General features: G+C 40.0%; 1 protein-coding gene across 1 annotated transcript in view; it reads left to right on the top strand.

The window, feature by feature from the left end:
- The window catches only part of TEC (tec protein tyrosine kinase), a 43,021-nt gene that overhangs the window by 15,391 nt on the left and 14,702 nt on the right, over nt 1–12,928 (top strand). The window contains exon 2 of the mRNA XM_030947470.1: nt 25–206. Within this exon, the coding sequence (XP_030803330.1) occupies nt 69–206 (138 nt within the window). The 5' untranslated portion in view covers nt 25–68. The remainder of the gene's footprint in view (nt 1–24; nt 207–12,928) is intronic.

The following is a 12,928-nucleotide window of genomic DNA, read 5'->3' as shown; positions in this document are numbered from 1 at the left end:
ATGTTTTATTCCTCATCTTCACAGGAACTGATGTTCAATGGCTAGAAGAGAGCTGACAAGTGGCTGAAATGAATACGACTACTATCCTACAAGAGATTTTGATTAAAAGATCACAGCAGAAGAAGAGGACTTCTCCCTTAAACTACAAAGAGAGGCTTTTTGTACTTACAAAGTCTATGCTAACATACTACGAAGGTCGAGCGGAGGTAGGAGACACAGATTGCCTTTGTTCCTTTTTGCTTTTGTACCACACTGGCTTTTTTTCCTACTGTATGTCACACTGTCAAGAGCTGATCAGGGAAATGGTCATTAGTGGCCATGAACGTGAGCTGGCATTTCTCTTATTTATAATGCAAGCTGACAGAGGTGTAGGTAACTTACCTGGTAGTCAGTGTGAATTGGTTCTCAATAGGAGAAACAGTGTATAGCCAGGATGGCAGGAATGACATAAAACAGCATTTAGAGGTGGTCATCAAAGCTGATTTCTTTCTCTCTCCAGAGAGATAAAAGATCACTGCCATTATGAATTGGGGAAAAGGTAGAAAAAGTTGCAATTGCAGTTTCTTGTAGCCGTGTGTACTGTGAAGGCCATTGCATTCACATCTGGCAATTAACTGCATTTGAGCCGGAGAAAGATCATTTGATAGGAGCAGTGCATTGCAGACCAAGTTCAGCAGAGACAAGATCCATTAGAGTGGATCATGCAACCTGGTGATTGAAATGAAGCTGTAAGCAGTTTATCTTTGACCATACAAGCAACTCATCCAGTTTACCACTTTCTGTGTAAATTCAGTTACTCAGAAAGTCATTAGTGTAAACCATGCAAATCCTCAGACCAGCATTATTTCAAATAATCTCCAGACTCAGTTTCAAGGTCACCTGCCCCCAGAGTATAGGTCACCTGCCCTGTCGTATCCTCAGTGCTGGGGGTGATATTTTTTCCCCAGGTCATCTGCCCTGTCATATCCTCAGTGCTAGGGGTGAGATTTTCCACTTAAGTGAGGCTACTTTCCATGTTTGTCACAATGCTGAAGAGGATTAAAATGACTGCAGTAGCTTGTGAAACACATTGTATACATTGGGGTAGCCGTTTAACAAATAAAGCTTAATGGAGGGAACCCTGCAACCTCTTGACTTGGCTGTCTTACCCGTGCTAAAAGAGGTAGAGGAGAGCTAAGGCTTGCTAAGCATGTTTCTCTGCCAGATGTCATGGTTGCACCAGAACTGAGCTCACTTACCACGCTACAAGATGCTCACAGCACTTTGTTCTTTGAAAGTAGCTTGGACACAGTCAGGGATTAAGAACAAGATCACAGACTGAGGTTGGAGGGGGCCTCTGGAGGCTGTGTGATCCAAGCCCCCCACTCAAGCAGGGCCGCACAGAGCTGGTTGCCAAGAGCCAGCTGGCTGTCAAATATCTCTGTCCAGCTGACTGTTGAGTATCTCCATTGATAGAGTCTTCACAGCCTTGCTTGGCACCCTGTGCTAGAGCATGGTCACCCTCACAATGAAATAAGACCAACATTGTTTCCTGGTGTTCAGATGGAGCCTCTTGTCTTTCAGTTCGTGCCCACTGCCTCTGGCTCCTCTGGACACTGCTGGCAATAGCCCGGCTCTGCCCTCTTTGCACGTTCCTGTCAGGCATTTTACGTCCCTGTTTTATGATGGCAGAGTGTACCAGTCACTCCTGTTTTGGTGACTCTGGCCTCCTCCCAGAGAATAAAAAGGTGGGGGCTAAGAAGCTCTCTGAAATATGTCTTGCCTGCTTATCCCATGTCTTACATTCAGATCAAATACAAATGTGAGAAACAGGTTTTGCAGGTCTAGTTGTCACCCTTTAAGAAGTTACCATTTCAAGCTTCCCCTCTTCCAGTCTTCCCCTTCCAGTTTTCCCTTTGCCCTGCAGGTTAATGTCCTCTGGCTAAAATGCTTTTCCAGGAGACTGACTTGTGGATCTCTCTGAGAGGGGGTTTAAACTGTCAGTTTTACTTGCAGTGAGATTGAACAGGGCAGCCCATAGTGCCCTCAGTGGAGGATGCAGTAACTTAAAAAATTTGTGCCTAAAATACACCCAGTTGGGCTGAAAATATGCCTATGCTATGCCATCAGTTTGCTGCTGAAAAAGGCTGTTTTATCCCTGTCCTAGACCTCCTAGGCTCCTCTGCTTGCTTGAATTCATTCTGGTCCTTCTTGGAATCCATATTGCTCTGAAAAAAATTGCTAATCATGGAATCATAGAATGGCCTGGGTCAGGAGAGACCTTGAAGTTCATCCAGTTCGAGTCCCTCTGACCCTGGGCAGAGATACTTTCCACTAGCCCAGATTTCTCAGAGCTCCATCCAACCTGGCCTAGAGCACTTCTAGGGATGGGGCATCCACCACCTCTGTGGGCAGCCTGTTCCAGTGCCTCACCACTCTCACAGTAAAGAATTATTTCCAGAAATCTGATCTCAGCCTACTCTTAGTTGGAAGCCATTCCCCAGTGTCCTGTCACTACATGCCCTTGGAAGCAGTTTCGCTCTTGCTCGCCGTCTCCCTTCAGGTGCTGGAAGGCTGCAGTTAGGTCAACAGAAAGATATTTGATCTGGTTTTATTTTTGCTGGATTAGTGTTCTGCTGGGTTAGCACGCTGCATGGGGTGGGTGCAGGATCTAACAAGTGCCAGAGGCCGTGCCAGGTGGCGGAGGAGAACGGGATGCTCCAACTGTTGACATCAGCAGGTTGTTAGACTGGCTCAGCCATAATGCATTACTTTCCCAGCCTCAAACCATTTTCATTTTCACTGTTCCTCTTATATTAGATTCTTTTAAACATTAATCAGCATTTTATTTTATTAACAATGTTGTCTGAAAATAGTGAGCTCTGATCTTAAAGGGGCGTACTGAATACTTTTATCTCTTTAAAAAACCACAACTGTAAGACTAAGATCTCTGTGGTACAGTTATTCCTTAATGTCTCTGGAGAACTTAAATGGCAAAGATGTTTGTGGGTTTAATTATTTGTTTGGTTATTGTTTGGGTTTTTTTAAAGCCAGTTGTGGTGGCTATAAATATGTAAGCTGCATATTCTGGCTATGGTAATTTATATGAAGAGAAAAAAGATATTAGCCATCAAGATAATTCTGCCCCCTCTGAATAACTGAGGGTTTATTGCCGAAATAAATGTGACTGCTGTGTATGCTGGTTGACTTTAAAGACATGACAGATGAAAGGATAGGTACAGACTGATTTAATTTTGGGCTTGGCAGTATTCAAAGTCCAGATTGGTAAAATAAGCATGGAAATCCCAAGCCAAGAGGATCTCACACCCTCATTTTAATCCCATAACTGCAGTGGTAGCAGTCTGCCAAGGGTGATTGAGTTCTGCTCCTCTAGGCAAGTGTGCAATTCCTAGTTTGGTTGTTGGCCAATCTGAAATATTTTCTTGTTTTCTTCCATTTTAACTTTTATGGAAGTTCAGTAGAAAGAGTTAAAAAAAACCCCAGGGTTTGTGGGCACGTGAATAATCATACCACTTCTTTTTTAAAACAAGACTGAAGTAAATCTTGTTAACCAGATTAGTCAATACTCAGAGTGTGGGCAGGTTGGGATTATTAATAAAGTGACAGAATTAGACATTTTGTATGTCTAGTGACCAAAATGGAACATTTATAACAACAAAAAGCAGTCAACCGCAGCAAATAGTATTCATGTAAATGCTGCTGGGCAATTTAATTGTTTTGTGCAGCCAGAAGTGGAGCATCACTTGCTCTTTGAACAGAAACTGCACATTATAGACACCACACTTCTCTGTTTTTTCCTGTCCTATGTACTGAAAAAGCCCCATATACCTTACTTGGAGCAATAAATTATTATCTCCTAAACATGACTACTAACAACAGGCTAAAATCTTATTTTAGCTTGCTCATTACTGGTTTAAATCTTTCTATACATCCTTTCAAGCAGATCAGGCCCCCTGCCATGGCACAATGGCTGTGCATGCCTGCAGTGAAGCTGGAACTGCACTGCTGCCATGAGGAGGAGAAATACTGTTTATTCACTTAAAGATCCTGCTCTGCTGTAAGTCATGGAGCAGGTGCATGAGCTATTGATGGAGCACAGTACAGAATCAGTGAAGAGGCATTTCAAGACTGGTTTCAAAACACAGAAGGCTGAGGAAGGAGAATCCTGGTTTGGGTCACCTGTGCAAAGCTCTACAATTATGATTAATATCATGGGAAACTTTTGCATAGGAAGCCAATAGGACCTTGGCTTTTACTGCTTACCTTCTGGGCATGATGCTGTTGGATAAAAATTGTGGAAGAAATATCACCTTTAAGTTTGTTAAAAAGATGGACATTAAGAAGCTTGAAAATAAAAATACATCAGGAACCAATGTGCCTTAAGTGTCATGGAGATACTTTTTAACGTCAGAAAAGAGAAATATTCTGTTTAAGCTGGGATGTGTTCTGGTTTTGTCTTTTTTTCTTTGTCATAAATTCTGAGAATTAGTAAGTGTAGCTGTTGGGGAAATGGCATCATTGCACTATTGTGCAATATTGGACTAACAACGATTAAAAGCAAATGAAAGGGCTGAGCTAATGTTGTTTCTTGAAGCTCTTAATGGTTTATCAGCTGTCATTGTTGGAAAGAGTATTTTCTGTATTTTTTCCTAATGTTGCAAAAGTGGCTATTGAAATCTGAATGTGATGTGGTCCATTTACAATGAAGACAAAAATTCACTGCAGTAAAATATAACTGCATTGGTCTCCAAGCACAGAGTACTGGTCATGAATGTATAAAAATAGGGAAGAAGTAAAATATCTTCCTATTCTGAGCATGGATATGTATTATAATGAACATCTTGCTGGTTATGCTGCAGTCAGAAAGACTTAAGATATGTACAGTATTCTCAAACATGTATTGTAGACTTACCAAGCCAGCTTTAAGCACATTTATGTAGATAGTCGTAACTAGTTTGAAAGTGGGAGGTGATAGGCATTTTTTCACAAACTGACCCTTGCTCTTGAGGACTGCTGCACTATTCTTACTGGTGTCAGCTGGAGTGATGGATTGTAGTGTGACTTTGCTGGATAATCTGGTTATATAGCAAAGGCAGTGTTTGTTTGTTTCAAATGAGGAAACACAAGCATGAAATATTTTATTAGGAGATCTCTTTTCAATTTTGTGTGGTTTGAAAACTGAGGATAATATTTCAGGGGTGCTTCTGGTAATTTTCCTGAACTATTTTCTTTCAAGAAATCAAAACATACCAGTCAGTTTTAAATTGATAAGCAAATTCAAGACATTATTTGACTTGCTTGAAAATCAAATATTTCATGCAGTGATTTAAAAAAATCTCATTTGGAATGGCTTTCTTTATTTTTGACCAGCAAAAATTTAGCTGAAGTTTTAGTATGACTTTTTCCAAATTGCTAATTTCATCTTGAATGGAGTGTAGGTTTGAATTCCAAGGAGGCATTTGTGGAAATAATACCGCATATGCATCGCCCTAGGTAAATTTAGCCATTTTCTGTCAAAAGTGACCTCATATGTTGAATATTCAACTTAAAATTCCCTGGAGTTTATTTTCAAAGGATTGGTGCATTCTCACTTTCATCTGTGTCTGTTTGGAAAATCAAACCTTAAGTGTTTATCTAGGAGTCCACTGAAATTTTAAACACTTCAGTAAATGGACAGTGGAAAGGAGGACTCATTTTACCAGCATGGCTGGTGTTGCACAGTGCCCCCCACACTCCTTTGCAGGCTGGCTGCAAAGAACAGCATCTTTTATTCCTGTCAAGTTAGCCAAGACCACACAAAAATTGCATCCAAGCTACCACATCCATCAGGGTTGGCCACCACCTACTCGTGGTTTATTGGCTTTCTCCTTGTGTGCCAGCGAGTTTGGCTGCTGTGAATCCTTTCTCAGCACACAGTGAGGTGTCTCTGAACTTGGCAGTCGGATGGCCTCAGCTGGGGCAGGCTTGCTGCTGCATTACAGAACAGCCATGATAGCAAGTAACACCTTCTGCACAAAAGTTTTACTTAGCTAGTACTGGCAGGGCATCTTGCTTGAACTTAAAAGTGCCACCAGACTACAGGTTTTTGCTCTAGATGGCATTTTAGGCAAGGGAAATTCGTCACGATGAAGGAAACAGAGTAAGTGTAGGTGTTAAAGTACTTCTTGCAGTGAAATAGTTGAAAAGAGCTGGTCTGTGCAAGTGAGATGTCCTACTAGTTTGTTGGTTTGAAAACTTTCACATTGATGTTTTTCATGAGTGTGGTGCTTCCAAAAGGCGACACAGATCTGGTCATAATTTTATCAATCCTTGTCAATATGTAGACTGTTAGTATCCTCATAATATATTGAGCCTGTGCAATGTTCCCTTTCACCATGATATTTCTGTCTCTTTGTCACTCAGCTTGTTTATCACCAATACTCTCTAGTTTGAAGGTGTGCTGGTGTGTGTGGTTTGGTTACTGTCCTCCCACACAGGGCACAGCATGCTTGAATTAACCTTTCCATCCCACTGCAGCTTGCACTGACCATGAATGTGAAGCTGACTATGAGCTTATGAACATCAAATTTCTTTATGCTTTGGCATCTTTATTGTTTCCTCACGTTTGCTGTATGGATGACGGTTCACAGCAATAAATAGTGTACATTGGATTTTGCATTTTCAAAAGGCATAGGCTAAATCCTGGTTCCTGTGGTTACCCTACATGTGTTTGGGTGGACAGGAGTCTGCAGCGTTAGAAGGGAGGAGGAGAAGGGGGTAGAGTTTGGGCTGCAATGCCCACTGGCTCTGGAACTGCTGCACAGAAGATGTTGGAGTAGGCACATCATTTACCTGTTTATTAGTTTGCAGAAACCATTTGCTTCTACAGAGAAGGCAAATGATAGTTCCCTGAGGAAAAATGTTTAAGAGTCTGAACTTGGGAGGTGCAGAATGCTCCTGTCTTCAGTGGCAGTAGTGGTATTTGCCATTAGAATCAAACTTGTGTGGAAAGTTTCTTGTGTAAACAGGACTGTTACAAATGATAAAACCCAACCAGAATATAAATGAAAAAAGCAGAATACAAACCTGAACGTTTTGGGGGGTTGCTCATTTTGAAAGTCTCTTCCTAAGGAAAAAAGGTCCTTCTGTAAGGGTTATGTTTGGTTCTTGTAATTTGAATATAGAGGAGACAGAAGCTACTGAAATTACAGTGGTGATATTTTAAGGAAGGAAAAATAAAGCTCTGGGGCCCACCCCAAAGCTGTAGGTTTCAGGGTAAAATTGTGTAGCTTCATTGCGACACTAATATTGTGCAAATACTTCATTTGGAGCACAACAACATTATAGAGTTCCAAAAAGCTGTGCTTCTTACTTTTCTTTTTTAATGGAAGATTAGTTCATTCTACTGTTGTTTATTCCTATAGTGCTTATCCTTTATAATTTTTAAAATAATTACCCTGATTTATGGGATTTCCTTAGTCATTGCATATGTGATTTAATTATTTTATATAAATGAAAGCACAATTCTGTATTACAATGCTTCTGAAACCAGTAGGTTTACGGAGAATTTTTTAGTTCCAAGTCACAGGTCATAATGATAGAGCTTTCTTAAAGTACTTGTGAGTGAAAAGCATTCAAGTTGGAGACATAATGTAAAGCTATTCATGTGGATGAGAGCAGCTTAACAGATGCATGGGAATGCTCACTTCTAAAAGGCAATTCATAAAGAAACCTAAGTTGTAAAAAAAAAAGTTGGTTATGTTGTAGTAATGATTCCCTGTTTTCTATAACAGCTACTGAAAGAAAAGTCAGCTATAAAATGAGAGTCTGCAGTAACTATCTTTCTATAAGAATTTTGATTTTTATGAGATGGAACAAATGAAATGTAGATGAAGTTGAGCAGCATAGATTGTAGTTGTTGAGATATAGAAAAGGCAGGAATGAGAACATTTACCTTATGACTAAACAGGAGTGGATGAGTCTTAAAGGTCTTAAGAAGGAAGAACTGGAAAATAGATTAGAGAAGGCAAGAGAAGTCCTAGTTTTTTTAAAAGTGTGCAGAAGAGAAGCTGAGAAACTTTAATCTGTGAAGATCATTTAGAGAAAAATGCAAGAAAAACCAGGCTTGTTGAAGGTACCTGGAAGATGCAGAAATTGCACATCAGCCAACAAAGAAACACAACAAAATAAATAAACAAAACAAAATAATCTCAGATTTATCTATGCTCTGTCTGCTGTGAGGTAACAAGTCTTGTGGATATCAGAGAGCAGCCGAAATCCTGTGTTTTCATCCTAGTAAGGGTTTTTTGACACTGCTGAATTAGACATTTTCATATGTCAGCATTAGAAATTACCTATATAAACTTTGTAAATCTGATTGCAGAGCACATGGGAAGCTGGTACTGTGTTGAACAGGCATTGGTGGCTTGTTTCCAGATTCAGAGCCTGTCTTGAATGGGATGTCCTATTCTGTATTTTAGTATTTTCACTACTGAGACTTTTGTTGGAATAGAAGCTTGTTGAGATCTCAGATGAAATAAAACTTGAAGGAGCTGCAAGTGTTTTGACAAGTCTAGAAATCCATGTGGTATATTTGGATTAGGTGTGAGGTGGGTTTGATTGTTGCATTTAAAAAAAAATATTTTGTAGAATGCAACTCAGTGTGGACAAGTAAAAAAGGCAGGAATGCCAAAATGCTCAGATACAGAACAGCAATAAGAAGACAAGTGTCAGGCTGTCTCCAGCAGGACCTGGGAACTGTAGTGGAGTCCATTATCTGAACCTTGAGAAAGTAGCTAAAGCAGCAAGTGCCTTGGCTGAGTGCCCTCTTGGATCCTGTTTTGGGCTCTGGTCACTGGCCTGTGGTGCTTGTGGACTTGGGCTCTCCTCTCTGCATGGCTCAGGCAGCATGGAGCTGAAGTTTGGGCTGAATGCAAGGTGTCACTCACCCAGCAGCCAGAGGGTGGTCCTGAGCAGGGAGAAAACAGGGCAGAAATGCTGCAGCTGGGCTGGGCAGACTGAGAGCTCTGGGTGAGTGGACTTTACAAAAAGCCAAGAAGAGAAGACTTGTCTCAAAGAACCTGAAGTATGGCAGTTATTTTGACAGCTGAAGGGTTGTAGGTTATTTAAGGCCTGATATGGATGGAGACCTGGCTGATTTATTATGTGTCCTTTACTTTTATGAGGTTGCAGCATATCATAACTGCCTGTATCATAGCTGGAGTTGTGCATATTTTAATGGCTGCCGCTCCATTGCAGGAGAAGAGTAAATTAATTACATTAATTACAGATACCACACTGTAGTCATGGTTAGGAAGTTGTATCAGTGCTATGACAGAGAATTTGTTTTTGTGCTTTTCAGTCTCTCCAGTGCTGGTCATTGACATCTGCTGAGCAGCCAGGCCGTGGTAATGGATTCTCAGTTTCTTAATCTGCAAGACAGGGTTTAAAACTTTTTTCTTCTTAATTATGTCTGTACTTTTTTCCCCTTTAAATTTTTTCTTGCTGACAGATATTGGATCAGGTCAGACTAGATCAGAATAGTAATCACCTTTCACTTTTCCTAACAATTCTAGCCACTTTCAAAAGGTAAATAAAAATACTTGATACTCACTTTTCTTAATTTAAAAATATGATTTAAAGGAGAAGGGCATCCTTCAATGTATTTAACACACTGGAAAATGTAGGAATAGAAAATGTGGCCACCTAACACCTAGCTACAGTAATTATATTTGCATAATCTGTAATTGGTTGCCTCAAGAGGGACCTACAGAAGCATCCAGTCAGTGCTTCTTATTAATAAATGGCAATACTATTAAAAGGGAAAAAAACCCCAAAAACCTGAAAGCCCAACCTCCCTCCCTATAAAGAACTCGAAAATGAAAATACCAGTACATTTGGCTCTGGAGCATATTCTATCAGAGCAGCTGTCTGTAGGCAGTGTTGGCTTAGCCAGGCTTTTTGTGGTTTTGCAAACTTGAAGAGACACTCCATAAAAGGAGATAAAAGTAGTGCTGTGATGTGCTGCACTTGTTAGAACTCAAGCTCCATGGGTCACATGCTGATGACCTCAGGATTTCCTATACGGGGGTAGGCATGGAAGAAAGAAATAATATGTACATCAAGGAAAGAGAGAAAGAGAGAGTATGGGGGAGACAAAAATCTAGATATTTCTTGTAAGCTGGGCTGACTTATGCATGTTTTCATTGAGGCTTTTTTTTTCCAAATCTAACACCCTTTGTATTGTTTAACACCCCCACATACACACATACTTCTGCAGGGGTAAACAGTGCAATATGTTCATCAGCAAAGAGGAAATACGCTGAAGAAATATTTTCATCTGATAGTGAGAATATGGGCTTCTGTAGCTGTAAAGCTTCTGTATTTAGCAGTGGAGTAATTCCAAATGTACAGAGGATCAGCTGCTTGATTGTACACTTATCTAACACTTGGGTATTTCTTGTCTTACTGTATTCTACGATTATTTTTTTTAAGGAATTGTGTAATCCTGTATTTGTTCCGTATCTGACAACATAGGTCTAGTGTTGTGACTTCTTCATACTACTGTTTAATATGCTAAATAAAGAGGAATAACTTATTCTTTTGAGACTGTATGGCAACAAGACTTGGCCATTGTGAGCAAGGAGCAGGACTTCTAAAACTGTAAATCAATATTTTGAAACATAGGTAAATATGAAATATGTACAGCATTTTAAAAAGCTTTTTATAATAGTTTCTGTGTAGTCACTTCCCTTTTGTTATTTTCAGAAAGAAGATATATTAAAAAAGAAAACCCACACCAAAACTCCAACCTTTAGTGTGACTTTGAAGCACATATTTTACCTATTTTAGGTTTTCCTTATTGGGATTTAGTACTTTTATACCTTTATTACTGTTCTAACCATATTAGCTTCTATAGGCCTCCCTCTAGAGGCATATGTCTATCTTTAGTAAAGGAGCAGACCAGGTTTGATAGATCCCTGTGTTTCACTGACCTGTGATTCTTCCAAATCCTCTGTGAATACATGTATCCCATTCAGAGAGTATGCATGAATGTTCTGGTAAAATACTGCTACTTCTACAATAAATCTATCTTTTTCTACTCTGTTAGCCATCTTCCACCTAAAAAAAAATAATCTCTAAAAATGTCCCTCTTCTTCCTGCTCTTCAACATTGCATGATTAGCCATTGTACTGATTTTGTCTCTTTGTAGCTTTTCTTGTTGGAAAGAGTGGTTATGGTTGGATTTCTCAGGGCTGGTTCATTCCCACATCTCTACTTCCCAACTGCTTCAGGGCTTGAACTCTGCCTTGATTCTGCATTTCATGTCTGCTGTACAGCTGGGTGGAGAGCCCATAGAACCCATTTGCCTGGAGAATAAATGCAACACAGCTATGGTATGCAAGATGTCCTATTATTATAAAAGGAAATCATTTAGGTAGGGAGGAGAGAGAATTGCAGTGGTCTTTTTAGCATTTTTCTTGAGTCATTCTTTCCTGCTTCTGTGCACCGTAGTTTATATAATGAGTAATGGTCAGCTAAAACAGAGCTGCACACTTGGCATTAATAACTGTTGCTTTTACTGTGATCTGGAAATGTCTTGAGCAGTAGGTTTGTTTTTAATTTCACGTATGCAAGGGGGTTTTAAATCTATAAAATATGCAGGAACAGAAGAATCTTCCCTGACAATAGGTTTAATAAGGTGAATTGCCTTGTAAGGTGGGTCAGCTTTGTGTTAGCTTAATTTAGCATCTTGTGATGAAGCAAACGGAGCCACCCTAAATCAAGAAACCATACAAAGGTATGACTTAGGAAATACAATTACTAGAATGATGTGCTGTACACCAGGGGATTTCCTTTATGTTTTTCCCCCAAATGTTAGATGATTATCTAGTTGGATTTCTGTCCTTTGTCCTCCCGTCAGTGTCCTCTGAGTGAGCTCCCTGAATGCAAGAATTGACATGAAAATCTTGGAGCCCAGAAGGAGGGTGATTCAAGATAAAATAACAGTGTGTTCCTCTAAGGGATTTCTGTGATTCTGGACACAAAAACTCCCTCCAATGTGTACTGTCTGTCTGTCCTGCAGCGTCAGTTAACCAGCAGGTGGGATCCAAGCGGTATGGGCACCCCTCTGGACGCAGAAAGCAGGGTAGATAAGTTACAGGAGTAGTGTTTCTTCTTCTTTGCCTGTGGTTGTGCAAGAAAGAATCTGGGGAGGTGTCTTCAGCACAGTTATGTGGATGTTGAATTCTGGGGTCCATGAAAAAGCTGATCTCGTTTGGACCCTCCTGTTCTGCCTTGGCTAACCTGGCATCCCTGAAACTGCCAAGCAGCCACACAGTGACAAGGAGAGGGAGAGGCAGTACTGCCTGCTCTGCCAAATGGTGTATGTTTCAGTTACAACTTTTGGCTTTTGCATGAACTTTAGGGCATCAATGCTCAAGTAAGGGGATACCATAGAACATACTGAGTTTGCAAGTGACCAACATGAAATAAACAAAAAACTTTAAATTATTTTTTGGTAAAAAAATTCAAGGTTGCATACTTAGGACAAAATTATTTTTCAGTGTTACTTGATAAATCTTTGTAGTGAAACTCATGGTAATGTTTATGATTTACTTTTTTCTTTATGGTTGGTTTACGTGCCTAATTCCCCCATACATTCCCCTTAAAAAACCTACCTTTCTTGTGCATGTTGGTTTTTCTGGTAACAAACAGCAGTTGCAGCTTTATCTGAACTTATCCCTTGTCATTCTTCCTGGTGCTGACCATGATGTACATGAATTCTTTATGCATGTTTTCTCTGCACTAATCTATGTAAGACTCAGAGTGCTAAATGCATTTTAAATGCTGATGAAGCTTCATGGGTAATTAACTGTAGCGTTTCTAGGGTGATGGAATCATAACTGCTGTATTTGAAGCTGTTCTTTGATTCTGTTTGCAAGACTGT

The sequence above is a fragment of the Camarhynchus parvulus genome, chromosome 4 (genome assembly GCF_901933205.1).
Source record: "Camarhynchus parvulus chromosome 4, STF_HiC, whole genome shotgun sequence".
NCBI classification, from domain to species: Eukaryota; Metazoa; Chordata; class Aves; order Passeriformes; family Thraupidae; genus Camarhynchus; species Camarhynchus parvulus.
Note: the sequence above shows the minus strand (reverse complement) of the source record. Positions and strands in the feature narration are given on the sequence as shown.